Raw genomic sequence first — 27,162 nt, 5'->3', positions numbered from 1 at the left:
CAGAACGAATAAACATATGTAATTAGTGGTTGACCTAAGTCATAAATATGATTATTTTGTAATTACATTATATCGAAATCAACACAACACGTTTTATACAAAATACAAAACTTGTGTTCAGTACATATTTAAAAAAAATGAGACAACACAATTTTTCTTTCTTCATTTGATCATTGAAATTTTCGTGAGATAAAAAAGAAACACTTCACTGACGGTCTCTACAAACAGATAGGCATCTTCAGAATGAGGTACAATTTATTGTAAAATCCTCTGTACATTATACAGTCGTTTATATTCTGCATATTTGACAATAAAACAAAGTAACAGACATTTAGAGTAGGCTCTGTTGAATAATATACATGGGCACAAACAAACCATCATATATAAAAAGTATAATAGATATGCATGTAAAACTTCGCATGTACGTGTGTGATGGATATGGCTCCCCAATAAACATATCAAAAACGCATGCGTAAATATTAAAAAAATTGTCCATTGTACACCCCTGGTGTTCCTATTTATTGAAAACCCGTGATAAACAAATTGTGCAGCAAACAAAGATTGGTATATACCAAGGAGCTATATAATAATCTATTATGTATGTCCTTGGCATTTCCTCCTTAAAACACTAAACAATCAACTAGAACCTACAATGTAAAAATTTAGAACAGCCAACTGCTGCTACCTTCTCAATTATAATTTTCACTGGCATCAGCAATGATTTCTCCATGTTGCATACTGTACTTAGATTTCACAAGGGCCAGGCAGCATTTTTGTTTTATTTTCCTTTGTGAGCATTTAAAGTCAAAGTAATTTCAAATTACCATAATTGAGGAATAAATGCAAGGTAGGTCAGCGATAATTATGTCACCCACCAAAACATATTATTTAATACCATTGATATAACACTTTGATAATTTTACACTTGTAAGTATATATTTTTTAAGTACCAAAATACTAGGATTAAATTAATTTGTATATTCCTAACTACTCTTTAAAAGTCATTTTAGTTAGCGACTGTCACGTCACCCACCGTACTCAAGGTAGCGACTATCACGTCACCCACCGTACTCAAGGTATAGAATGTCAAGTCAGGCACTGTACTAAAGGTAGCGACTGTCATGTCACCCACCTCAAAGTTATTTATATCTTATTTGAATTTATGTTTTAAATATGGTTAATCACATTTGATCACATCTTTTGATTGCTTGAATCAATCACATTTTATAGTATCTATAAACATTACACTATTAGTATTTGTAGTAATTATCAAATAATTAATTTAGAATGTTCTTTACCAGAAAGGTTAGCCCAGATGTCAATAAGAGCACTATCTCCCTCACTATGAGATATTGTCAAAGGTAGCAATATTTGTTTGAATCATGCCATTTTGTGAGGCATAACAAGTAAGCTAAATTCTTGTATTTTTTGCAATAGAAGAGAATAGATATCACGGTGCCTGAACCACGTGACTTTTTCGGCTATGTGTGGGACAATCGGATGTAAACAAAACGTCGCTTCAGGTAACCTTTTTGATAATTTCTTCATTATTTCAAAACCATTTAAAAAACAAAACAAAGACGAGTGCCCGGTCATTGTCAAAAGACACAACTTTGTTAAGTTTGCGCAAAATTAATTAAGTATTTTTTTCCAAAAAGTGCAACCGCGTGTTTGAAAACACATGATGTGAAATGCTATGTGTGGTATATTCTGTGATGTTTATGGAAAGCTATTTCAACTAACTACGCAAACATACCATTTAACGTGTATTTTTGCATAAGCAAAACAAAGTGTGTGTATTGATATGTGTGTATATTTATCGGTTTTGTATCTATGTTATTACTAAAATTGATTAGATGAATATAAAATCTGATAATGTGTGTTAATAAAACAGGTGTTTCATAACAAATAACAATTTAAATCCAATGATGCTTGTTTGTGGTCTATTCCAATATCATCTCCATTTGAACATCTTCGAATCCAATAATGCTTGTTTGTGGTCTATTCCAATATTATCTCCATGAATATCTTCAGTATATCAAAATAAACACGTCATTAATAATACCATTACTTTATAACTAGCATGCACATGTAACAATAGAAATTAAAGCGCCAAATACATAAAGAAGTAAATTAGTATTCACAAAGAAATTGTAATCAGTCAATTTATGAATTTGCAAATCTTGCTATTCAAACATATGAATGCTTCAATTAAGTCATAACAAATGATCATCGCCAAAACGTCTTGACTTGTGGGGGTCATTATACCAACAAACATATTGAATTGCATCAATACTTAATTTACTCAAATTCAAATGAAAGTTGAATAACTGACAATAGTTTGAGATGTTTAATGAAAATACTCATTCGCCCCGGTCATGAAAGGGCGCTGCAAGATCTTGTTACCACTGCACCAAGTAATTAACATTAAATCATATAATGTTGTTCAATTTGTTGAAATGTCAAATTTTTATGTAATGTTTATTTTGATTGTTTTCTTTCCCTGCAATACTTGCACCATCTGGTAATAAATCAAAGAGTCATTTAAACTTTGGAACATTTACTATACATGTTTGTATGACAACTTTTCATTGATAAAGATATCAGTACGTCTCTTGAAGGTGCTTCCAAAAATACTTTAATCTCCCTGAAAAGAACAAAATACAACTGATATAAACTGTTAAACTTAAAAAATAGCATGTGTGATATATCAGATAGCTCAATAGGATTTACATACAAATACATGATTTTCCAGAAAAAAATGTCATTGATCCTAGTGTCTATTTGTTTAAAAATGCTGTATGATCTCTTTATGCTTATTTATTAAATTGGTTACAGTAAAAAATGCCTACACATTCCTGCTAAAAAACACACAACTAACACTTTTTGTAGTTTTGTTGCAATAATATTCACATGACATCTTGCACAAATAATCCTTACGATTTTGTGTATTAAACAAGTGCATTAGTCGGCAGTAACAATTCACTGAAAATTCAACATTTTGTAACAATCAATTTTATAGAAACAAACAAGAAAAAGTTTGCCCGACGGAACTTTTTTCCTGTCCGTGCGTGGGTGGCTTTGTGTTAGGAGATCCCCGACCGTGTTTTGACCTCTCTGCCACACTGTTCGCAAACAAAGTAAACAAAATATGAATATAAGTTATCGACAATCATGATAATTTATAGTAACATGAACGTAGAATTATCATATTTAAGGCGCGCAAAACACTAACAACAATGTTTATTGACCAACTTTTGTTATTCAGACAGACTTTAAATGTAATTGACGTTAATGTCAATCTTTCGATTCTCTAGTTTAGTTTGTATACCACACATAGCATTTAAAAATTTTGTCCCACACATAGCATCATTACATTTTCATACACACACTCCGAATCAGATGTATTTGCGCAAATATACAATGTATGTAGCTTCTCTATGAAGAATTACAATGTCCGCCCTTTTTTTAAACCCTCGACAATATTGTAATCTACGTTTTTGTTGATCGAATAAAAAATATACCACACATAGCATTTCACTTCGTGTGTTTTCAAGCACGCGGTTGCACTTTTTGGAAAAATTACTTAATTAATTTAGCGCAAACTTACCAAAGTTGTGTCTTTTGACAATGACCGGGCACTCGTCTTTGTTTTTTTTTGAAAATGGTTTTGAAATAATGAAGAAATTATCAAAAAGGTTACCTGAAGCGACGTTTTGTTTACATCCGATTGTCCCACACATAGCCGAAAAAGTCACGTGGTTCAGGCACCTTGGATATCTACAATATCAGATAATAAAGTTTGGTCATGTTGAAATGATACTCAAATGTGATTTACCACCTTTAAATTTAAATGTAATGCATGGCTTAGACAGTGAAAGAAAAACACTATCCTAGCGTTACCAGTTTCCGATAATTTAACAATAAAACTCACCTTAAAAAATTGTCTGTGTTTATTGTCGTCTTTTCTGTCACTGCATCGTCAAGATGAATGTTCAAAGTGTAATTTACAACGAAAAACGGGAACAAACGAGCCAAAATAAGGGAAGTTAACAATAAAAACAAACGGACGTCAAAAACTGTAAAAACAGAAAGTGCGACACCGGTTTCCGATAGTTCCATGAATAGTCATATCGTGACGTCATTTCAAGCACTGACTTACGAAACAGCGGTGCAAATGCACTAAAACTATAAACAAATTCAATTAAGAAACAATATTCATTGAAATCGCAAATTTAAAACAACAAAAAAACTTATTTAACAACATGGGCATTTGAAAGAGGTGTTTCTCCGGACTACTCTGACTGGTGTGCAGTATTTAAGGTGTGTCCAGTGTTGGCATACATCACATTGCGCCCATGTGTAAATTGCAAGAGACTGTCCATCTTTTGAAGTGCAGTTGTACTTCTTGCACACGCAACATTTCTCATCGTCCGTCACATCTTCATCTAAGGACATGGAGTCATCATCACTGGTCTGTATTGCACGTGATGGTCCTGCTACTGGACTGCCTGTAGTTGTTGCCTTGCCAGCGGTCGATGGGCGGTTGGCGGACTCGGCAATGTATTGACGCACATCGTTGAACGTTTTGTCTTCCGTCATTGCTTTGCCACCAACAAGCTTGTGGATATTTCGGCGGGGTTTGGACACTTTCTTCGAAACTTCAGTGGGGAAGTCACTGAAGAACTTTGCACCGTCGTTTATGTCAGGCTCATGTTGGATAATGTTATCCGCACCAGAAGCCAGCTTTTCACAGGTGGCTGCATACAGCTCTGAAGGTGCTATGGCATCGCCAAGACTAGTCACCGCATCAATGGCATTCTGCAACGGATAAATTCCAGTCTTCCTGAACGATGCTTGCAAGTTGACATGCGACAGAGCTACAGTGTATGCTTTGCACGCCAATTTGCAAACATCGTACCGGGTCACACATTGGTGGTGCAGTCTGGAGTACGTTAAACATTCCTGGTTGTATTTCTTTTGGAATGGGCCGAAACAACCGACATCCATGGGCTTTAAAATATGGGAACAGTGAGGTGGTAGAACGAATAGTATTATTCTGTTCTCTTTTGCCCATTCAATGAGTTCAATGGAGATGTGACTCTTGTGGCCATCGTACAACACCAATGTGGTATCTTCTTGGTTGCGTCCCATGGCATATTTCAAGAAGTGTGTCTTCATATAGCGAAGAAACACTTCGCTGTTTGACCAACCAGATTGCGTCATCATGCCTTCAGTCCCTTCACTCTTTCCGACCATAAGCTCCGGTAGCATCCGTTGACCGGGAAATACAAAGAATGGCGGTATCTGGTCACCAAGAGCATTTCCTCCGCCGATCACTGTCACCGTTTTCGATCGTTCGGCCATCACCACTTGAGGACTTGCATCGAAGCCAGCTACAATATTTGGTGGTCTATATTCGGTATTTATACCCTTTTCGTCGATGTTGTACACAAGGTGAGGTTTGTTGTGCAACTCGTACTTGTCGAAGATAGTTTTCAGTTCTTCAAAGTAGTTCAGGATCACTTCCTTAGAAGCACACCTTGCTCGTTGTTCAGGAAGTCCGGATGGCTTAACAACTTTGAGTTCTGGCCACCTGCCCATGAAGCCATAGAACCATTTGAGACTGAGTGGTTTCTCTTCCCTTCCCCGTTTTCCAAGGTAAACAGCGAAGTCGGACGCCTTGTAGCATATTTCTGCCCGAGTGTACCCGTACCCGACACGCGCTAGACCTTTCACATGCTCGACCAGTAGCTGTTCCTCACTGAGGCTAAGCAGCGGTGCGGGTCCATTTTTTACGCTATCAACCGACACTCTACTGTCTACGCGATCGCGCAACGTGGTAAGAGGCACTCCATATATCTTTGAAGCCCTATATACGGGGATATTATCCTCTTTAACTGCCATGTATGCCCTAGTTAGAGTTGTCGATGAATACAAACGCCGCCTTGCATGCGTGGGTCCGCGGGAAGTCGGAGATTTAAGCTTTAAACAAAATGATTTGTTCCCTCAGTTTTTGCCTTTGCTGTATACCCAGCAGAGTAGCAGTATGTGTTGTATGATTTATCAATGTATTGATGTCAATTTACAGAACTAAAACCATATTATGAGCAATCGAAATCCATTCCGATATAATAAGTCTAAGCAGAACATGTTAATTTATAACCCGTGTTTACAGTAGGGTGTAGTATTTTACAATAATCACTGAGGAACTTTACCCATAACATTACAGTGGGCGGAGTTTACGAAACAAAACATGGCTGTCGTATTGAGCGTTCATAGTTAATTGATGTATTCAGACCTTGTTTACTAAGTAACAAAATGTGTACTTAGCAGAAACCAGTTAAAAACGTATACACTTGTAGTAAGTAAATTTGTTACCTTAATTCGCAGCATTTTCACGAAATTGTTGAGCTACAAAAAATCGCCGATGTCGAACGCACTTGCTTGCAAGTTGTTTACCTGTGACGTCATGTAGTAAACAAAAACACGCGCAATATCGGAACCTATCGGAAATAGGTGTCTATCGGAAACGGGTAACGTCACGATATATGAAATGATAATGAAATCGAGTATTTGACTGTGCAGATTGTTGTTTGAAAAAGTTTGGTACCTGAGTACATGCCGAACCAATTGCGTGTTTGTTCCTCAATGGCAATCGTCCAATAAATAATAGCACTTACTTGTTTTGTCATCATTTTTAATAAAAAAGTGCGAGTAGCGGTCGGTGTTGACACTTGCTATGTACACACAAAACGGTGACGTCATTCGTTACTTGGATACATTTTGTGATGACGTCATCGAACGGGGAAGTCCCTGAATGAAGACAAATGTTTTACACGAAGAATGCTGATGCTTTATTCGAAATATAGTAACAATAATAATAAATAGAGAGAAGAATTTTAAAATATTTAAAAGCCGTAAATTTGATCATTTTTTTCTATTTTATCATTATGATCAATCAGGAGACGCTGGTTATTTACTTCCAAAATTTCCAGTTCCGGTTTCGGATATCAGGTTCGGTTGCGCGCGCAGATACCAAACTTTTCAAAACAACAACCTGTGTAGATTTACAGTCCAATACACGTGTTAACGTAATGCGAGCTCTCGAGCCGCCTACGGCGGCTCAGCGAGCTCGCTATTAAAAGTACATGTTGTCACGTAATTACACGTTGTTCGTTGATAATACACAGTAACAACTAAAGTTCATTTCTGTTTTCATCGAGATTCATTTCTGTTAAATAATTTCTAACACAACGCTTCCAATGTTCATGAAGTACAATTTTATATCGCGGTGGCGGACATGGCCACCACGTCAAGAAAGCGTGACTACTCTACTCGATTGTCAAACTTAGGACTCTCTTCATACAACGCAGATGCCAATTTATACAATAATGGACAAATAAATTGGGTGACTGACGGCTGTCTGGATGATTGACTTTAACATGAGTTGAATTACCTGATACGGGATGGCTTTATGTGTGACTTACATATCTTGTGCATATATATGCCAATAATTAAGCGAGACCACGTTTGTTTAACTGCATATATGAAAGTTCACCTGTCATTTAACATGAAAATATACACAAATTAACAGTGCTGCATGTGCTTACCATAGACATAACTAATTAGTGAACCCAGCCATGGGCAATAACTTGGTGCATTTTTCTCGTCTAATTTGACGATGACATATGATGCCCATTTATGCATTTCTTCATGAAGACAGATATTATGTATTCAGTTACACCGAACAAGGAATATACATGAAATACACCAATTATGCGACACACCTCATTTTCATTAAAGAAAGATTTTATATTTTATGATTTAAAATCTTTAGAAAGATCAAATCCTGAATGACAAGTGTCTTACAATATCATGTATCAATGTTAAATGACGTTGATCGATTGTCCACGTAACACTACAGGCGTTGTTTGACTAGTGACCTCCTGTTCTGTCCATTCGAAGTAGGTATTGCCCGAGTTGAATATGTACCTGTTGCTGTCAAGTAGATGTCTTGGTTTGTTGTTTTCTGTCTATGTTGATTCATGGGTGATGTTATCTACCATTGCTGTCGTGAAGAAGCTCTATCTATCGCCAAGCTGTGTAGGCAAATCGCACGTGGTCGGTTGCACTCATCTGCGTATCAAGGTTCACATCGAGGCTGGATATGTCATCGTGGTTTCTGTTGTTTTTGTCGCTGAACCAGCCGTCATCACGTCGTTGTTTCTGTTGTTGAATCCATCGTGATGTTGTCTCTGGATATGGTGTTGATGCGTACCGCGTTGCTTATCAATTGTGACGTCTGTTAAAACCTTTGTGATCGCATTGTTGTTTCTGTTGTTGTTGATTGTACTTTTGTTCTTGGTTCCAGCGTCTTCATTTCTCTTGGGACATTAAGATCTTCTATTGGCCATAATGCTCACGAGGTATTAACTATAGCAGTGTTCTCCTTGATGTCTTAGGCCTCGGAAGTATCATTCCAAATGCGTTATCTACGCACGTCAAACAGTTGAACGGCTGCATCTACTCTATAGTGTTTAACGTCACAAGTATTGTGTCCAGTGTTGCGTCACTTGTCCTTCGAAATCTTCTGGCGTTGGTCTTCTTTTAGCGATAGAACCAGGTATTCACTTTGAGAGTAAACGCCGTGATGTTCCATTCTAATTATGTTGTTTGTTTCTTCTATTCGTTGTGGAAGGCGTTGTCTCGCGAAGTCGCTCTTCTTCGGCGTTGTCTTCAAATCTCGATATTTTTATCTGCGTCGTGGTGATACAAGTATCAGTTGTTCAAAATCATGGCAAACATTTATAAATATCCCCTTAAGTTCCTCTTAAATACCGTCATGACAACTTACTGTGATATCTTATTCAAAAAATAAATTATTTGCAACGAAAAAATATTAGTCAATTCCTCAAAACATACTTTGCTAATTAAATGACAGTTTGACATCTGACAAGCCATTTACTTAATATGACCTGTGTACCGCCTTAGGCATCGTATGATTACTATTCCGACTATTTGGTATTTTGTCATTTTACGCACGTGCATCCAGTAAATTTTTGACAGGCGTGCGCCACTTTATTGCCCTAGAGTAATGGGTAATGATAGACGTAACTGTTCATATCATGATGTCATAAACCTCATCTTTACTACTAAAGTTTTGCCGTTGTGCATAGATTTATTGACATGTGTGACCTGTGCACTTGTAAAAATGCGCAAATATGACAAGGCAGACTTTTATATATATGCATTCATAAAATAAGAACACGTATCGGTATACTTCAAAATTCAGGTCTTTGCTCCTAATCGAACTACTCAAATAATTCTTATGCGACATCGCATCTTCTGTCCATAGCGTAATTTGCTTCGATGGCACAGGGATAAATTCTCTAACTCATGAGGACGCTAAGGTTATCAGAACCTCGGGCTCGGTATGTCCGAACGCTGATCAGTCAGCCGTGCTCATAAAATATAATTGTAACCCTTAAACAATTATATTAGAAATTTAATGCGTACATATCGTTATATTTTAACTGCGCTATACGCGTCAGATCGCATTAAATTCTTACTTAAAATTACTCAAGACCTTCAATATTACCGATATCCTACATATATTTGCAATCAACACAATGACGTATATACATATTTACATAATATTTTTTTTAAGTGTCTGCCCTATTCATATTCGCAATTACCATTACTGTTCTTATTTTCTATTTCTTTCTTTTACAATTCGGAAAGCTATTTTTAAATTTTCCAATAATTTTATTTATTCGTCCTCTTTAATTTTCTTTATCATTCTAATAAACAAACCCCGCCTTATTTTCTTTATTAAAATAATAAACAAAACAGTTTTAAATAATCTAAATTCCTAAATTCTTAATTCTGCCAATGTAAAATACTAGGTAAATTATTTGAATATTTGTATCATCTCCGAGTTTTTTCTATTGTATTAATAAATAAAACCACCGCCAAAGTTTCTTTATTAAAATAATAAACAAAACTATATAAGATATTATTATTTCCTTGTACGTTTTAATTAAATGGAATTTTACAAAAAAAACCCAACAATTTAAAATGGATTTGTGCGCAAAAAAAAACGCACGTTCGTATACAATCTATATTATAATCATACACAATTTATATAAAATTCTTTAAATATTTTCAATGATGTGTTCGCCTCTAATTTCATTATTTCTATAACTCAGAAAATTTTGTAAATTTAAATTACTTTCTTTTTTATTAATTTTATTCTTAATTTCCCGATATTTTAGAAAAACTACAGATCAATGAAAAACTGTATGATTTTGATACTTGCATAATTTCTTCGTACATGATTAATTATTTCTTTAAACACTTAACTTCGTAAAATTCTTTAAAACAATTCTGAAAAAGTTCGTTGTCATGACGCTTTTGTTTTACGTTTTATTTCTTACTTTATAAAATTTGACATAAAACCCTGTTTGCCATAATTTATGAAAACACTGACCGTTTTCCATGTTGCGTTGTTTTTTCACGTTGGCCTGTGATTCCGTATAGTGTTGTTTGTTCTCCGTTTTCCATGTAGCGTTGGTTTTTTCCCTGTTGGTCGTTAAAATGAGTGGCACTTCTGGTTCATCCTGGCACTGCGCACCATAAAATGTTATCTACGCACGTCAAACAGTTGAATATTCTGTAACACAACGCTTGCTAATGTTCATGAAATACAATTTTACATCGCGGTGGCCAACATGGCCACCACGTCAAGAAAGCGTGACTACTCTACTCGAATGTCAAACTTAGGACTCTCTTCATACAACGCAGATGCCAATTGATACAATAATGGACAAATAAATTGGGTGACGGCTGTCTGGATGATTGACTTTAACATGAGTTGAATTACCTGATACGGGATGGCTTTATGTGTGACTTACATATCTTGTGCATATATATGCCAATAATTAAGCGAGACCACGTTTGTTTAACTGCATATATGAAAGTTCACCTGTCATTTAACATGAAAATATACACAAATTAGCAGTGCTGCATGTGCTTACCATAGACATAACTAATTAGTGAACCCAGCCATGGGCAATAACTTGGTACATTTTTCTCGTCTAATTTGACGATGACATATGATGCCCATTTATGCATTTCTTCATGAAGACAGATATTATGTATTCAGTTACACCGAACAAGGAATATACATGAAATACACCAATTATGCGACAATGTTCATGTGCAGATAAGAGGTGGGGTGTGCAAAGTTGCTTTTACAATCACAGTTAGCTGTTAAAAACATTTATCACTCAAAACTGAGTTCATTGGTTGTATTAATGTTTTTTCAAAGACGAATTGAAATGCCTGCTTTATCAGCTTGGTTTGGGTGTTTGGAATATAGATGGTACCAGCTTGCTAATTTGCAAAAAAACAAACAATATTTGTCGTCTATCGTCAACTGTTGTGCGCGTGTGCGAACATTTTTACTTCAACAATAAATCCTCTTAAACCTCTGGACCAATACTGATAAAACTTGTGTTTTTCTAAAATGTATATAGTAGGAACTTACAAAAATCGTCTTCTTCATAACGGTAAACACTAGTAAATGCATTGATTGTTATTGTAATGTAATGTACACATGTACTCGCTTACAGCGCGAACGGCCCTCCCAATCTGCACATTACCTGAATGCGTCTGAAATGCATTTTAGGGCGATGTCTTCGAAGTTAAAAACGCAGTCAATTCCTAATTTTTGAGAAACGGACCTACCCATAACATTCATCTATTACAACTCTATAAATAATACCTTGTTATTGAAATATATAATAGACATTTGTTTAAAATAACTATAATCGATGATAAATTTATTATAATGATTTTGATAAAATATCTTTGACGAAAGCTTGAATATGCAACATTTTCATCATGATGCACCAATAATTTTCACGACCGTTTGACATTTGTTATGATATCTTCATTAATCAACTTACGCGTCCAATGAACTGGAATCTGTTCTTTATTCGTTTCGATTGTGGTTAGAATAACGTTTAACTTTCAGGCTCGTAGCTGCCTGTTGTCATGGTACGCAGCTGACTACACATTGTCCGAAGAATTAAAAAAAAGAGAAGTTCAAATCTACAATTAAAAACTAACCCCTTAATAGGGATATGGTGTGTATTTCTTGCGACCAAGACTCCGGCCACAGTTTACAGCATTCATCCAAAATAATAAAATTAGTAAAATACCATTAATGTGGTTCCGCTTATTTGTACTGGTAGTAAACTGGTATTTAATCGTACAGTACTGTAATATCGTTTAGACATACCCCCCTTGAAAATGTGTGTCTGCCGCGATTATTCAAATTGGCTGGCATGCAATCTTCATTTCCTCCATATCCCAATATTTTGCTTTAATACCCACCGATCAACGACGAGATACGATTCAAAATGCATAACTGTCACATTAAGAATTTTGCAAAGACTGATGCACTTCAAAATAACACGGTAGGGTTATTTGTGCCATGTAAACAAGCGTTGCATTGAGAATCCAACAAAATGGTTTGTTCATTGTAATATAGGCTAAATAAGTGCAAGTGCAAAGCAAATGGAGTCAATATTATTACATGTTCATGCAGTCTTATCGTGTTACACCGTTTTCAAACAAGTAAAATTCGATCAGTATGAATTTTATACAAATAAAAAATGAATGCACATGGATTTTATAAAAGATTACAAACTTTTGAACAAATATAATGGTGTTTCCCAATCTTTTCCGCTGATAAGGTCGAGTGATGACGCGCACATAGTTTTATCCAGTTTAAACATCTTTCCATGTCCACATTTGGCTTTTGAAAGGGTAAAAACGGTACACCAGTCATATGCGGTTTGTGGCAATAACGGCTGTCACTATTGCACGTTCCCCAACTGCATCTTTTTGTTGGCATTACGACGTTTTAATGGAAAATATAGCGAACTTCTCAAATGTAAGTTATCGGTTTAAATTTTCGCGCCAGCCTTTGTTTGTACCTACCGCGCGTGCTCAAATATCGGAAAAACCCAGACCGGAGAGTTCCGAATAACAACTATTGGTGGTATATAGCCTCAACGAGACTGCCATTTTTATGAGTGAGAATTTTTTCATTCTATGTGCAGAAAAATGGCGGAAAATCCACCAAAAAAACGCCTGAAAAGGGCGGGACGAACTTTTAGTGAAATACACAGTCGCTTGATGAAATTTAAAAATGAAATTGTAACTGCGATGGACAATCTTAGGACGGATCAGTGGATAACCTTTTGCTTTGTAAAAATCCTTCATTGTAACGGTGCGTACGCGTGTAGCTTTTCAAAAGCTTGGTGTAAGACACAGAGAAATCTCGACGATGTCGATGAAAACAAACGGTCAATCGTATTGCTTCCTGATTTATTTGACTTTGAGGTTATTACCAAATTTTTGGAAAAGGATGGTGACATTGTCAATAAAATGACAGAAAACCAGATAGCCGCTTTCGACAGACTGATCACATTTTTGGAAAATATAGAGGGTAAGTTTTCCTTTAGTTCTTCTTGAATGCTCTGAGCTTTTATGAGTACATACGTACAGCTCATAGTTCCACTTTGCAAAGGCAAAAACTATGTAAAAAAAATCTGTCACAAGTATGTCTATAAAATTGAGTTCAATCAACCTAATACATTGTTACAAACACAATACCTGTGGCAATCGACATCAATTTGCATGTATTTTGTTGAGAAATGCTCAAAACATAAACTTGATAACAAATTGTTTTATGGCGGAAGTTGTGAATTGTCGATTAGCAGGCTTTCTGAAAAGTCCCAAACAGTGCCTGTCAACCAGACAGGCTGATGGAAAAGTAAGCCTGTCCGGACAAAAATTCACCTGACCGAACAGCGTGAGTTTATAACTGAAGAATTTAGTAAAGTTTAACTCATATTTACAGTACAGGCAACGTGTACTTTGACAAACGCCACTCGTCGCGGTGTTTATTTTACGGTGTTCGCTTACCAAACGACCCCCGCGATGGGTGTTCAGATCAAATATTCGCGGGGGCCGTTTTTAATAAGGTGGACACCGCAAATCACCGCGGACCCATTATATCTACCGCGGTGTTCATCGTGTTCGCAAAAAAAAAATAATTAAATATAAACGTAAATTATTGATCCCTTTTATTTAAAGCGGGTATATACGTTGTTGTCAAATATTTATGAATTTATATAAAATGTGTAATAAACTTATTATATATATATATTTAAATATAAATTAAAATAAAAGTTAAGAAGAACGTGTCGAAAAATGCGAAATAAGCCAGATATTTAATTTTGAAATTTAAAACGGCTGTGCAGCCGAATTCGCTAGCATGTAAACCATACATGTACGATGTGAATCTAAACTTAGTTTAACGGTTTATTTGAATTCCTGCAACGATATCTATTTATACGACACACGAACACTAACTCCGATCCTAATGCAAAGACGAATGCTTCGGTTATTGTAGGAAAATATGTACGTCACAATCGACTCGGGGCGCTAATTTGTCTTTGCTGCATTTTATGAAATTCGGCTTTAATGTGTAAATTTTGTTGCCTATTTTGTGTTATTGTAACATATTTTATCAATGTATTACAATTAAACACATATAAAAAATCGTATATACCCGCTTTAAGCGATAATGAATACAAGTAAATATAGTCTATTTTTATGTACATGCTGGTCGAAGGATATTTTAAGTATTTAACGTAATATTATGCGCATCTAACAATATATGCAATGTTTATAGGTGTCTATCGCAACCGTCGGTTATTTTTTGGTGTTGTCACTTTACCAGTCTTCACGCTAACTTTTTTAGACCAATAGCCCTTCGGGCTAATTAGATAGAATTTTTAATAGCCCGAAGACATTTTCAATAGCCCGAAAAGGTAAACATAAATGTTTCGCTAGGAACAACAAAAATATTCATTTCTAATCAGAAATAACTACTTCTAATGAGTAAAAACATATGCCTGTCCCATTTACAACATTTATTATTCATTTTTCAAAACAACAGAAAAGGCATGCTCCGCCGACATCTCCATATCTTCATCGTCATCATCATCATCATCATCATCTTCATATTCTGAGTTCTCTGGCACCTGGAAAGACACACAATGTCACATACAATGTTATGTTTGCTAGATTGTTTTTAGTAGAATGATGTCTGTCTAAATAAAAAGTCATTTTCCCAAACAATGCGTTATTTTATTGTCAAAAATTGTGGTTGCCTATCATTAATCATTCAATTAATTAATGAATGTATACATGAGTTATAGTTAAATATATATTTAAGGGGTTGTAACCTTGTTGCTGGCAACATCTTTTTCGTCCTCTTCTGACACCACGATACAGTCCCCTTGGGATCCTGGGGCTTCTCTCTTGATTCTGCGGGGTTGTCCACTGGGTGTTGAAGTCTAAATAAGAAATTACTCTTAAATCAATCATGAATAATTATATAACAGTATAACTAATTCCTGCATCATTGATGAGGAAACGGTTATGATAACAATTGAAATTTAATTTTTTCTAATAAAAAACTATAATAACATAGGCTTTAAAATTACCATCCAGTGCTTGATCGCAAGGTCTGGGTCAAATTCATTGATGGATAGAAGATACAGGGTCGGTCGGCTGCTTACGTTTTTTACCTGGTAACGCCCCGCTCTGGTATCGAAGTTGGCTGAACGCCATCTTGAGCGCGATTTTAACGCAAGGATTTTTTTTTAATGAGTCATCATACGTCGATGTCCGCTTTGAACAAACGGACCAATCGTAACACTACGTCCATCTCCGGAGTCCCGTAAGAGTGGAACACGGACGTGTTTATTGGCTAACGATTTGTACCGACTACTTCCATTGACCGATACGCCTTTAACCCGAAGTGACTGACCGGTGTTCATGTAATTATTTCACTATGTTTACAATTTTACGCTCAAAAATTTAATCGACCGGTCGGGCTATTTTATATGCATTTATGATCGACCGACCGGCCAAAAAATCGACTCGGGCTTCGGGCTTATAGGCTAATTCGAAGACTGCTTTACATAAACTTATATCTATGAATGCATCATCAACATTCTAAAACGATATCCCGGAAAAATAAAAAAATCATTTGAATATCAATTGTACTTTCGTTATGATTAGGGGTACGATGTAAACCTAAATTTCATTTTAGTGCAGATTTATTCATACGACACAAAGACACAAATTTGTTTTACGGATCATTTCGGCTTAGAGGACTGAACTGTCATGAAAAATATCGAATATTATATTTTTTTATTAACCACTGGAAGCAAGACGAGTTGTAGATAATTTAAAGTGATGGGCATTTTGTTACTGTTGAATTGAGCTGAAAAGAAACGGGTGAAAACAATAAGTTATAATGAATGTGGTATCTGAAATTATCTACAACTCATCTTGTTACCGGTTGTTTATAAAAAATTTATATTATTTTCGATATGTTACATGACTCACCCATCCCTCTAACCTGAAATGATCCGTAAAACCAAATTGTGTCATTGTGTGGTATGAAAGAATCTGCATGAAAACTACATTTAGACTCGCATCGTACATCGATTCATTTCTGTCATAAGTTGTCAAAACGAAAGTACGGTTGATATTTAAATGGATTATTTTTCTTTTCGGGATATTGTTTAATTATGTTGATGCTGCATTAACAAATACAAGTGTATATCGAGCGAAAACACAAAAAACAAACAACGGTTACGATACACACCTACATTGTATATTGCAAATACTGTTAGTTGCCCATAATATCACTTTAAGAACGCATACATTTGCACATACATGTAGTTTATTATGTTCATTTGTACATTGTACATGTAAATTTAAAACTCTTGAATGACCATCGCAGACAGGTATTACATGTATCAATGGCCGCGCGGCATTGCGGTGATCACGGGTGTTACAGTTAATGATAGCGTGCAATCGCGGCGATTTTGGGTGTTCGCCGAACACCGCGGTCAGTAGCGTGTCCGCCTCCCGCGAAATGTCACCCATCGGGAAAATTGAACACCGCAGACACGCGTTTTTGTCAAAGTACACGTTGCCTGTACTGTATTGCAATGTGCAGCCTGTGTATAAGTATTGGACAACTATAAGTAATTGATTTTGGAACATATAACATCAAATCATGTGTTCTTATGCAATTGTAACACACTTTAATTTTGAAATATGGGATTCATTCAATATAATATGTAATTATGTAGTCAACTTGTAAAAAATATACTCATATATTCTCCGTACAATAGCAATCTTTTACAAGACTTTCTGTTTTATATTATCAAAAATAAAATGATAATGGGCTTGGCATTATGCGATATTACACTGATATAAGCACATTTCCGTGTTATTTCATACGTTCTGACGATACATAAAGAAAAACATTGCTTATATATGATGATGACAACTTCAAATTTGACAATTTCGATCATTTGTATAAGCATTTTTTTCATGTGTAGTTTTTTGTTACAACCTTTGTAATTGGATAGATGGTTATAACTTATATGTCGGAACAATGAAATTGACTTTTTCGAAAAACAACAACACAGGGAGAGTACTCTTAAGAACTAGTAACGCGTTAGTGTTCTTAATGACAAAAAGGCTCGAAATTCACGAAAAGAGCGATTGCAATTGGGTTAAATCGTTGTTTTTGCAAGTATTAAACTTTTCGGTATTTAGTCATATTTTGTTGGGCCTGTCACAAGGACCGTAAAGAATTTTGCCGGACAAGACCGGCGGTCCGGCCTTTTCAGGAAGCCTGGATTAGAGCAAAGAGAAAAAAAAGGTAATAAGGTTACACTCAGGCTTTTTCCGCTCCATTTTGGGAATACGCCACACTGGAATTTTGGGAATTTCGCGTCGTGAAAACCCCCATTTTGGGAAAAAAAATATTCGCAAAATTGGCTCAATTGGGAAAATTAATCGCATGTAAATAGTGTTTCTTATATTTCAAAGAAGCCGTTAACTGGTAAATAACGACTATTTTGATAACTTATTATTGAAATTTTACAAAGTATTATGAACATGTGAGATAAGTGCAGGTTTTTTAATTTGAATTTGGGGAAAAGGCCTGGCCTTTTTTGAGGTGAAAAAAATCGTGTGAAGCGCCGGATTTTGAGGAAAATAAGGAAAGTCTTAAATAATCATTAATATATTTTACAGTTTTTAAAACAAATTGAAGGCAACAGATAATTTTATTATGCAACACTTTCTATTTTGTACACCGGATAAGGTTAACTTATATATTTTAAGGTAAAAAAAATTGGAATTGGGAATTTTTTTTTTTGAATTGGGAAAAAAACAACCAGATTTGCATTGGGAATGGGGCCGAATTTCGGACCCGTGGCATAGGGCGGAAAAAGCCTGACACTGCACCAACTGTTTTCACCGTAGTGTTTGATTATCTGGTCTTATGGTAGCAGTTGAAATTGTATTGCGTATAACAGTGTAGTTTGAATTAGGACACATTGTTATTACTGTATTCTCGCTGCGATCGGATAAGTAGCAGAGTCCGTGCTTTTAGATACGGCATTGTAGAAACAGTTATTGCGCTGTATACTAATTGAACTTATTATCCGGAAAAAACTGGATGTAGTGTCGGGTATTTTTACATGCTTAGCAAGTCTACCACCCTGTTATGTACTCTGCGGTACATTGACAAAGGGATTAACACGTGCACATTTGTTTGATGAGGCAATAGAACATTTTGACAATCAGCCAAAATTGATGAGAGGGCGATGTCGCGTGACTCCAGTGTTTTTTATGGCAATTTTGGGGCCGCTATTTGGCCCCATTTCCCTAAAAAAATAGTATATATTTTTAAAAAATCCCCTCCAGAAGTTAAAAAAAATAATATATATTTATATTTTTTTAGAAAGAACTGTCTAATGCAGTCTGCAAAATTAACCCATCGCCTGATCGCCAATGCGATGAAATCTCAGCTCTGGCGATGTAAAAAATGAATATAGATCGCCTGAATTGCGATGAAAAAAAAATCAGAGAAAATAAACCAATAAATAATCAATTTACGCATTTCAGGTGTAAATTCTTACAGTGACACCGCTTTGGTTACTTCCCTTAGTTTTCTATCGTTAGTGATCTCCCTTAGATGTTATAGAGAGTGTAAAGTCCGGCTCGCATATTTAAAATGTCGTAATACTTTTGGTAAACTGAAATTCCATTCTACGCCGATAAATGAAATAATAGTGCGTTTTTTTTTATAAATTAAGTAAAACGGTTGAATGTATGTTATTAATAGCCTTGAAATTACGAAATAACCGTAACAGTGTTTATTATTCATATGATTAAGATCGATACCCGTGAGCACCGGCTTTGAATTTGTACTGGTAAATACTTGCTGCCGAGAATTACACTTTTTTCGTCTGCTAAGGTCAAAAATGTTTAAGCTTAAAGCGCCGACATCTAGTTCTGTCCCTGGAAAAAAGAAGTTGCCACCACCAACGGATGAGACTGTAGCGAAACGCAGGAAATATGAGCAGCAAGTATGTTGCACTTTTAGTCCTATTCGTAGGCGGCTAAGGATAAAGACGCGCTTGTACTTTTTTCATTTTCTCGAATATGCCATGTGGGCGGGGTAGTTTAAAATGAAGGACTGATCATTCATATCACAATACAAGTTGACTACGAGATCAGGGTTTTAATTAATAGTTATTGCAAAGCCATTAGAGTGTAAAAACAGTTTACTATACTATTATTTATTTAATTATTGTCTGTTTCGCGTGATCTACTGCCGGAGATTAACTAGTTTATTCGGTCACTGCTTTATATAATAAGCCTTTAATCTTAACCCCCCAATTGCAATCTATATGGAACTTTAAATAACGACTGTTGTTGAATCGTCCTTTCATGATAATGTCACTGTAATGAATTCATTTTTGTCTGGCTATGAAAAATTCCCTCTGGCTATGACATTTTCAAAGTTTCATAGCCACATTGGCTATGAAGACAAAAAAGTTAGTTTTGCAGACTGCTAATGATACATATATCTCATATTTATTTAATAAACAACTAACAAAGTATATAAATATAATATTAATATGATTTTGAATTATCATAAAGAGTTAAATAAATTAGTTGTTCCCAAATCAGTGGTCACTTTTCACATGAATTTCATTTATTCCCGAAATGGCCAGGGAAAGGCCTGATGTATCTATATTGTGTCGACATTTGTTGATAAAAACATTTCAATTTGCTCCATTTTATTGATAAAAAATGCTCAAATTTGCCATTATATCAATTAAAAAATTTCAATTAGACTGAAATTGGCTAGGAAAACTGAGACTGTGCATAACGGCTGAACTGTCTGAAACTATAATGTTGAAACAATCATTGATATATATTTAAGAAAAAGGACAGAGACATTGGTCTCACCTATAGGTGAAAAAAAACACTGGACTCACAGAATTCCAGACCGAGGCTGAACGTGTATCCATTCGTTGTGGAAGTATTTCGTATTCATTTTTGGGACTAATTTAACGCCAAAATACTCAAAATGAAAGTAATTTGTTCAAACCTGTTGCCAAAAACAAAATACTGTTATTACACGTGCCGATCAACTCGTACCTAATTCAACTCACACGGTAGTAAACTCACACGTTTTTTGGTCAACTGGCTAGGCATTTCTGGTCAACTCGCACTTTTTGAAGTCAACTCGCACCCCCCAAAAAATATATAGTAGATGAAGGATGTAATATGATCATTGGTTTATAAGTATTAATAATGTAAATTATGTCCTTTTTAATAATCTGAATATACGGTTGTCACATTTAATGGCTCTTTTACACTTGTGGTCGGTGTTTTTCACGGGTTAAATAAATGTGTGTGTAAGAGATGTGAAAGGTCATATATACAAAAATCAATAATTAAAATGGGAAAACATTAATCAATTTAACTTAATTGGTATGATAATTAATCGGTGATACTTTAATGTTTGTCACCAGGGCCCTCAATCTATTAAATCTGCCGCTGAAATTCGACGGCAGTCCCCCACCTGAAAAGTATACTTTTTAAAATTGAAAGATGTGTCTCATGATTATTATATCGTAATTCTATTTCAATTTAATCTTTGCAAACATACTAAATTATAAAAAATGCAATGAATATAATGCAAACATGTACAAATGTAATAATGAGAGAGTAAGTAAAAAAATCCCCCAAAAAGGGAAACGCCGCGAAAATTCCCCCTCCTTAGGGCTGCGGACCCCTTCCCCCAAAGTAGTGTGAGGGCGCTGGTCACAACACGGATAATGTTGTAAAGGGTGTTGTGTACCGCCCGCGATTCAATCAAAGTTGATTAAGCTGGTAATTAAACAGTTTTACTTTTATAATCCAAGTCCAGGTGTAAGTTAAATTAAAGAAAATTAAAACAAAAATTAGGCAATGTTTGTTGCATGCAGTATAATAGATCAAAGTTTCTTAGTTATGTATATAAATTGACTAAATTAAGAATAGGTTATCATTATCAATATATATGTGCTACAGACTACATGCGCATAGTGAATTCATGCGTTTTTGTCATGCGAAACCGGTAAGTTACTGCTATTTCCAGGATTTTTTCAACACTGTCTGCGCCTCCTGAAAACGGAGGCATTCCCAGGGCTTTTTTTCCTGACTTTGTGAAGCGGCCCTGGCCCCCTTATTTTGTGAAAAAATGAGTCGCGAACTTTTCAAAATTGTGAAAAAATGAGTTGCAATCTTTTCAAAATTGTGACAAATTGAGTCGCGAAACTTTTCAAAATTGTGAAAAATTGAGTCGCGAACTTCTTAAAATTGTGAAAAACCGAGTCGTGAAATTATTAAAATTGTGAAAAATGGCCCATTTTGTAAAAATTCACGGCCATGTTAGGTTTGTGAATTGTCCTTTTCAAAATTGTGAAATGTCCTTCCACGGCCACTCATAAAGAAGGAAAAAAAGCCCTGATTCCCAATGCAAACGGACCTGATCCCAAACCAAAATTTTAACAAAAATTTCCAATTTCCAAAAAAAAATTTTTTTTAGCTCACCTGAGCACAACGTGCTGATGGTGAGCTTTTGTGATCGCCTTTTGTCCGTCGTGTGTCGTGCGTCATCAACATTTGCCTTGTGAACACTCCAGAGACCACATTTATTGTACGATCTTCATGAAATTTGGTCAGAGGATTGGTCTCAATGATATCTTGGAGGAGTTTGAAAATGGTTACGTTTGCTTGAAAAACATGGCTGCCAAGGGGCGGGTCATTTTTCCTTATATGGCTATATGTGGCTATAGAAAAATCTTGTGAACACCCTAAAGGCCCCATTTATTGTTTGATCTTCATAAAACTTGGTCTGAAGATTCATTCCAATAATATCTTGGACAAGTTCTAAAATGATGCCGGTTGGTGGAAAAACATGGCCACCAGGGGGCGGGGCATTTTTCCTAATATGGCTATAGTAAACCTTGTTAACACTCCAGAGGCCACAATTATTTTCCGATCTTCATGAAACTAGGCCAGAAGATTGGTCTCAATGATATCTTGGATGAGTTCGAAAATGGTTACGTTTGCTTTAAAAACATGGCTGCCAAGGGGCGGGGCATTTTTCCTTATATGGCTATAGTAAAATCTTGTGAACACTCTAGAGGCCACATTTATTGTTTGATCTTTATAAAACTTGGTCAGAAGATTTATTTCAATAATATCTTGGAAGATTTCGAAAATGATGCGGGTTGGTTGAAAAACATGGCCGCCAGGGGGCGGGGCATTTTTCTTATATGGCTATAGTAAACCTTGTTAACACTCTAGAGGCCACAATTATTTTCCGATCTTCATGAAACTAGGCCAGAAGATTGGTCTCAATGATATCTTGGATGAGTTCGAAAATGGTTACGTTTGCTTTAAAAATATGGCTGCCAAGGGGCGGGGCATTTTTCCTTATATGGCTATATATAAAACCTTGTTAACACTCTAGAGGCCACATTTATTTTCCGATCTTCATGAAACTTGGTCAGAAGATTAGTCCCAATGATATCTTGGATGAGTTTGAAAATTGTAACCTTTGCTTCAAAAACATGGCTGCCAAGGGGCAGGGCATTTTTCCTTATATGGCTAAATATGGCTATTGTAAAATCTTGTTAACACTCTAGAGGCCATATTTATTGTCCAATCTTCATGAAACTTGGTCAGAAGATTCATCCCGAATATATCTTGGACGAGTTCGAAAATGATGCCGGTTGGTTGAAAAACATGGCCACCAGGGGGGGGGGATTTTTCCTTATATGGCTATAGTAAAACCTTGTTAACACTCTAGAGGCCACGTTTATTTTCCGATCTTCATGAAACTTGGTCAGAAGATTTGTCCCGATAATATCTTGGATGAGTTCAAAAATGATGCCAGTTGGTTGCAAAACATGGCTGCCAGGGGGCGGGGCAGTTTTCCTTATATGGCTACAGGCTTTCTGAAAATGCCGGACCGCCGGTCTTGTCCGGCAAATTTCTTTACGGTCCGGCGGAGTTTCAAATATTGCCGGTCCTTGTGACAGGCCAAAAAAATATGACTAAATACTGAAAAGTCTAATACTTGCCAAAAGAACACAAACACCCCATTATAATCACTCTTTTCGTGAATTTCGAGCCTTTTTGTCATTAAGAACGCTTACGCGTCACTAGTTCTTAAGAGTGCTCTCCCTTTGTTGTTTTTCCGAAAACGTAAATTTCATTGGTCCGACATATTACCATCTATCCAATTACAAAGGTTGTAACAAAAAACAATTGGGAAGGTGCTGAATTATATTGTCGGTAATTTTGGGCAAAAAAATCACTGGCACGCATCGTGTACAGCTATTTTCGGTTACAACTTCTAGATTAAATAAATGAATTTCTTTGCCTTGATAAAAAACGCGCGAAAATTGGCGTGGGTGTATTTATTTGTAAATAAAATTTCGTAGCGGGTGCAACATTGAAATCATTTAATTTCCATTAAAAGTTTTGTTGTAAATTTCAACTAAAGTACCAGGGTATCTCACGAATTATTCGGAAGTGACATTTCCTCTTAATAAAATGTAATTTAAACACGCTGTATTGTTACTGTTACGCTGTTTCAGTTCCTTCATTATTGAAACAATTATTGTATTGTATACTGACTGCACACAAGTGTCGTGTACAGTTCATATTCTTGTGCAACGACCAATAAAAAACTTAATTTATATTCAGATTTCATGCAACATGTACAAGTCATTTTATGAAAATTGAGAAAAGAGAAAGTTACTTTTGTGAAAATAAACCAATATCTGTTTGTTTTTAAAATGTCAAACATTTTTATATTTGGTGCCGTATGTGTACGGTATGTTGGTTGGTACTCATTATGTTTAGCAATTCTTATGAAAATAAAATCTTTACTTAATTCTTCAGTAAACTCACGCTGTTCGGTCAGGTGAATTTTTGTCCGGACAGGCTAACTTTTCCATCAGCCTGTCCGGTTGACAGGCACTTTTTTGGACTTTTCAGGAAGCCTGGGCTATAGTAAAACCTTAATTGTTAACACTCTAGAGGCCACATTTATTTTCCGATCTTCATGAAACTTGGTCAGAAGATTTGTCCCAATAATATCTTGTTATCTCAGGTGAGCGACTTTGGGCCTTTGAGGCCCTCTTGTTTAGAAAGAAGTGTCTTATGACTTATGATTATTAGATTATTAATGTTTCAACTCGTCCAGCTGATGTGTATCATGCCAACAAGCACTGCTGTGGTTGAGCGAGGATTCAGCACCATAAACCTGCTGTGCTCCCCATTTCACAGCACATTCACAAACCAAACTGACTCATCTGATGAATACCTTCATTAAATGTCAAAATAACAAATAAAAACAAATTATTTGTTAAACCTGACTTATTTAAGCATGATAAATTCACAATGTTTTCCGAAAATGAGCTGTTTCATGGAAGCAAAAATTCCCAAAATGGACAATTTTGTCGATAAAAAATTAACAATTTGGTCAGACTCCTTTTCCCAAATTAGGCAGAAAACCCCCTGATTTCTCACCACCAAAATTACAATAAACAGCTTATCTGTAAGTCATTCAGAGCTGATGAGGGTACTGATTATCGAGTGGTAGATAAGGCTATTACTGAAAGGGGTTGTTTAGAGGTAAGGCTGTAGTATGGAATACTTAATAAATATTTTAATTTTTCATGCTATACAATTAAGTATTTAATTAATTAACGTAATGAAATATATATTAATATAAACGTATATAGATGTATATCTACTTGTGTACATATTGTAAAGCTTGATACTGTGTGTGATTATGAAATAAATATTAAAATAAAAGTGTATAGATGTAAAAACAGTATGTCTCCTAGTGTACATATTGTAAAGCTTTGATAATGTGTGTAAATATTGAAATACATATTAAAATCAAGCATAGATGTATGTCTACTTGTTTGTACTTGTGTACATATATAAATCTTCAATAATGTGTGTTAATATTGTAATAAAAATTAAAGTAATAGTTAAAAAGAATATTTTTAAAAGTACTTTAACTGTCTGTTATATGTGCCGATAGTATAAGAGTGTTGAGTGCTTGAGGCTGTCTGTATTAAAGACTTTGTTGACTAAAGAGATGGGTTAAAGTGTATTATGCGTTAGGCAAGTTTGCGTTTTAAAGAATTGTTCTGTATGTGAGTGCGATCTTTATCAGTGTTGTTCGAGGTGCTGTGCAAAATGCGGATGTGTTGGTGTGATAGGTGATTTTGAGAGATTTTTCATTTGATTAGTGTCACTGATTAGAATGTTATGATAAACAGACAAGAATAACAAGCGAATAATATATATATACTTGCATTTCCCCAGGACTTTGGTCAGGCACAGCGGCAGGCGGTTGGTGTCGAACTCTTTATATGCTTTCTAAATGTTATAAATAAAAAACCACACTACTTTGGAACTACCAAATCACAACTTTTCTTTTAATATTTATGTATTTGTCCTCAGTTCATTTCATGTAAGTCATATATTATAATATTAAATAACAACCAAAATAAACAGAAAGCAAAAAAAAATATTGAAAAACATTCTGTGACCCATGGAAAATCTTGCTTCCAACTACTGGTTGTTTATTAGATTGTATTCTGTCATGCACAAAGACTAAAGAAAAATGTGTTGCAGGTATATACCCTTCCCGAAAAAGTGTGTAAAATGCGCATTTAATGCGCATAAAACGCAGCGGTATTGGCACCGTATTATTCACTTTACCAAGTGCATTTTTTTGAGCAAAAAAGTGTGTTTTTTCTGCATTTTTCTCTCAAAAAATACACTTTTCAAGTGTATTAATGCGCTTAAGTGTATTTTTCAGTGTATTTAAGTGTACTAAAGTGCACTAATACGCTTCAGTTTTATTTGTTCCCCAGGAACTGCACTTCAAGTGTATTTAAGTGCATATTAACTGCGTTAATTAAGTGCATAAATACACTCAAGTGTATATTTTTAACCAGGTTTTCCGAATGAAAAAACTGGTTATTAGATTGGCGAATGCGGGCGGGCTGGCTGGCTGGCGGGCTGGCTGGCGGGCTGGCGGAACAAGCTTGTCCGGGCCATAACTATGTCGTTCATTGTCAGATTTTAAAATCATTTGGAACATTTGTTCACCATCATTGGACGGTGTGTCGCGCGAAATAATTACGTCGATATCTCCAAGGTCAAGGTCACACTTTGAGTTCAAAGGTCAAAAATGGCCATAAATGAGCTTGTCCTGGCCATAACTATGTCATTCATTGTGAGATTTTAAAATCATTTGGCACATTTGTTCACCATCATGGTACAAACGAAAGAATCACGTCAATATCTCCAATGTCAAGGTCGCCACGACTAATAATAGATTATTTTTTTTTAAACAAACTTACAAAGGGGGTTAATTTTGTTTGTTCATTTCAAAAGTTCAGTTTGAGTTTTCTCCCTTTATCAGATTTTTTTTTCACAATGAAAACCTGGTTTTGTGACAATTTTGTCCCTTGTTATACTAAAAAATATGCTCAAGCGTATTTTTTAGTGTATTAGTGCACTTAAAATACACTCAAGCGTATTTTATTAAAAAAATATGCTCGAGCGTATTTTTAAGCGTATTAGTGCACTTAAAATACACTC

At 35.5% G+C, this 27,162-nt stretch overlaps 2 protein-coding genes and 1 long non-coding RNA gene across 12 annotated transcripts in view; 1 reads left to right on the top strand and 2 right to left on the bottom strand.

Moving 5' to 3' along the window:
* Positions 1-27,162, top strand: part of LOC127837572 (uncharacterized) — a 386,512-nt gene that overhangs the window by 292,795 nt on the left and 66,555 nt on the right. For 2 of the 7 annotated variants that reach the window (XM_052364783.1, XM_052364784.1), the window contains exon 1: positions 12,818-13,522. The exons of 2 other annotated variants lie outside the window; for them this stretch is intronic. The gene's annotated coding sequence lies outside the window, so the exon portion shown is untranslated. Of the gene's footprint in view, positions 1-5,942; positions 6,365-12,815; positions 13,523-27,162 lie in introns of those variants that run through there. 3 more of the 7 variants (XM_052364787.1, XM_052364786.1, XM_052364785.1) reach the window with 3 other exon arrangements.
* LOC127837569 (uncharacterized) lies at positions 2,337-6,785 on the bottom strand. Of its 4 annotated transcripts, none has more exons than XM_052364778.1 (4): positions 6,382-6,599; positions 3,704-5,985; positions 3,055-3,125; positions 2,337-2,647 (listed from the first exon to the last, which is right to left on the bottom strand). In XM_052364778.1, the coding sequence occupies exons 1-2, from the start codon at positions 6,394-6,396 to the stop codon at positions 4,258-4,260; spliced, it is 1,743 nt and encodes a 580-aa protein (XP_052220738.1). In that variant the 5' UTR covers positions 6,397-6,599; the 3' UTR covers positions 2,337-2,647; positions 3,055-3,125; positions 3,704-4,257. The 4 variants fall into 4 exon arrangements, 3 of the variants coding, with proteins under 3 accessions (XP_052220738.1, XP_052220737.1, XP_052220736.1); XM_052364777.1 differs by having other exon boundaries at positions 2,337-3,125; positions 3,704-3,780; positions 3,935-5,985; XR_008029340.1 differs by lacking the exon at positions 6,382-6,599 and adding an exon at positions 6,614-6,785 and having other exon boundaries at positions 2,337-3,125; positions 3,704-3,780.
* On the bottom strand, positions 15,000-16,061 carry LOC127837599 (uncharacterized). Its single transcript, XR_008029349.1, has 3 exons — positions 15,591-16,061; positions 15,330-15,440; positions 15,000-15,125 (listed from the first exon to the last, which is right to left on the bottom strand). It is a non-coding gene; the product is annotated as an uncharacterized LOC127837599 (long non-coding RNA).

The sequence above is a fragment of the Dreissena polymorpha genome, chromosome 7 (genome assembly GCF_020536995.1).
Source record: "Dreissena polymorpha isolate Duluth1 chromosome 7, UMN_Dpol_1.0, whole genome shotgun sequence".
NCBI lineage: Eukaryota > Metazoa > Mollusca > Bivalvia > Myida > Dreissenidae > Dreissena > Dreissena polymorpha.
This window is presented reverse-complemented; position numbering and strand designations above follow the sequence as displayed.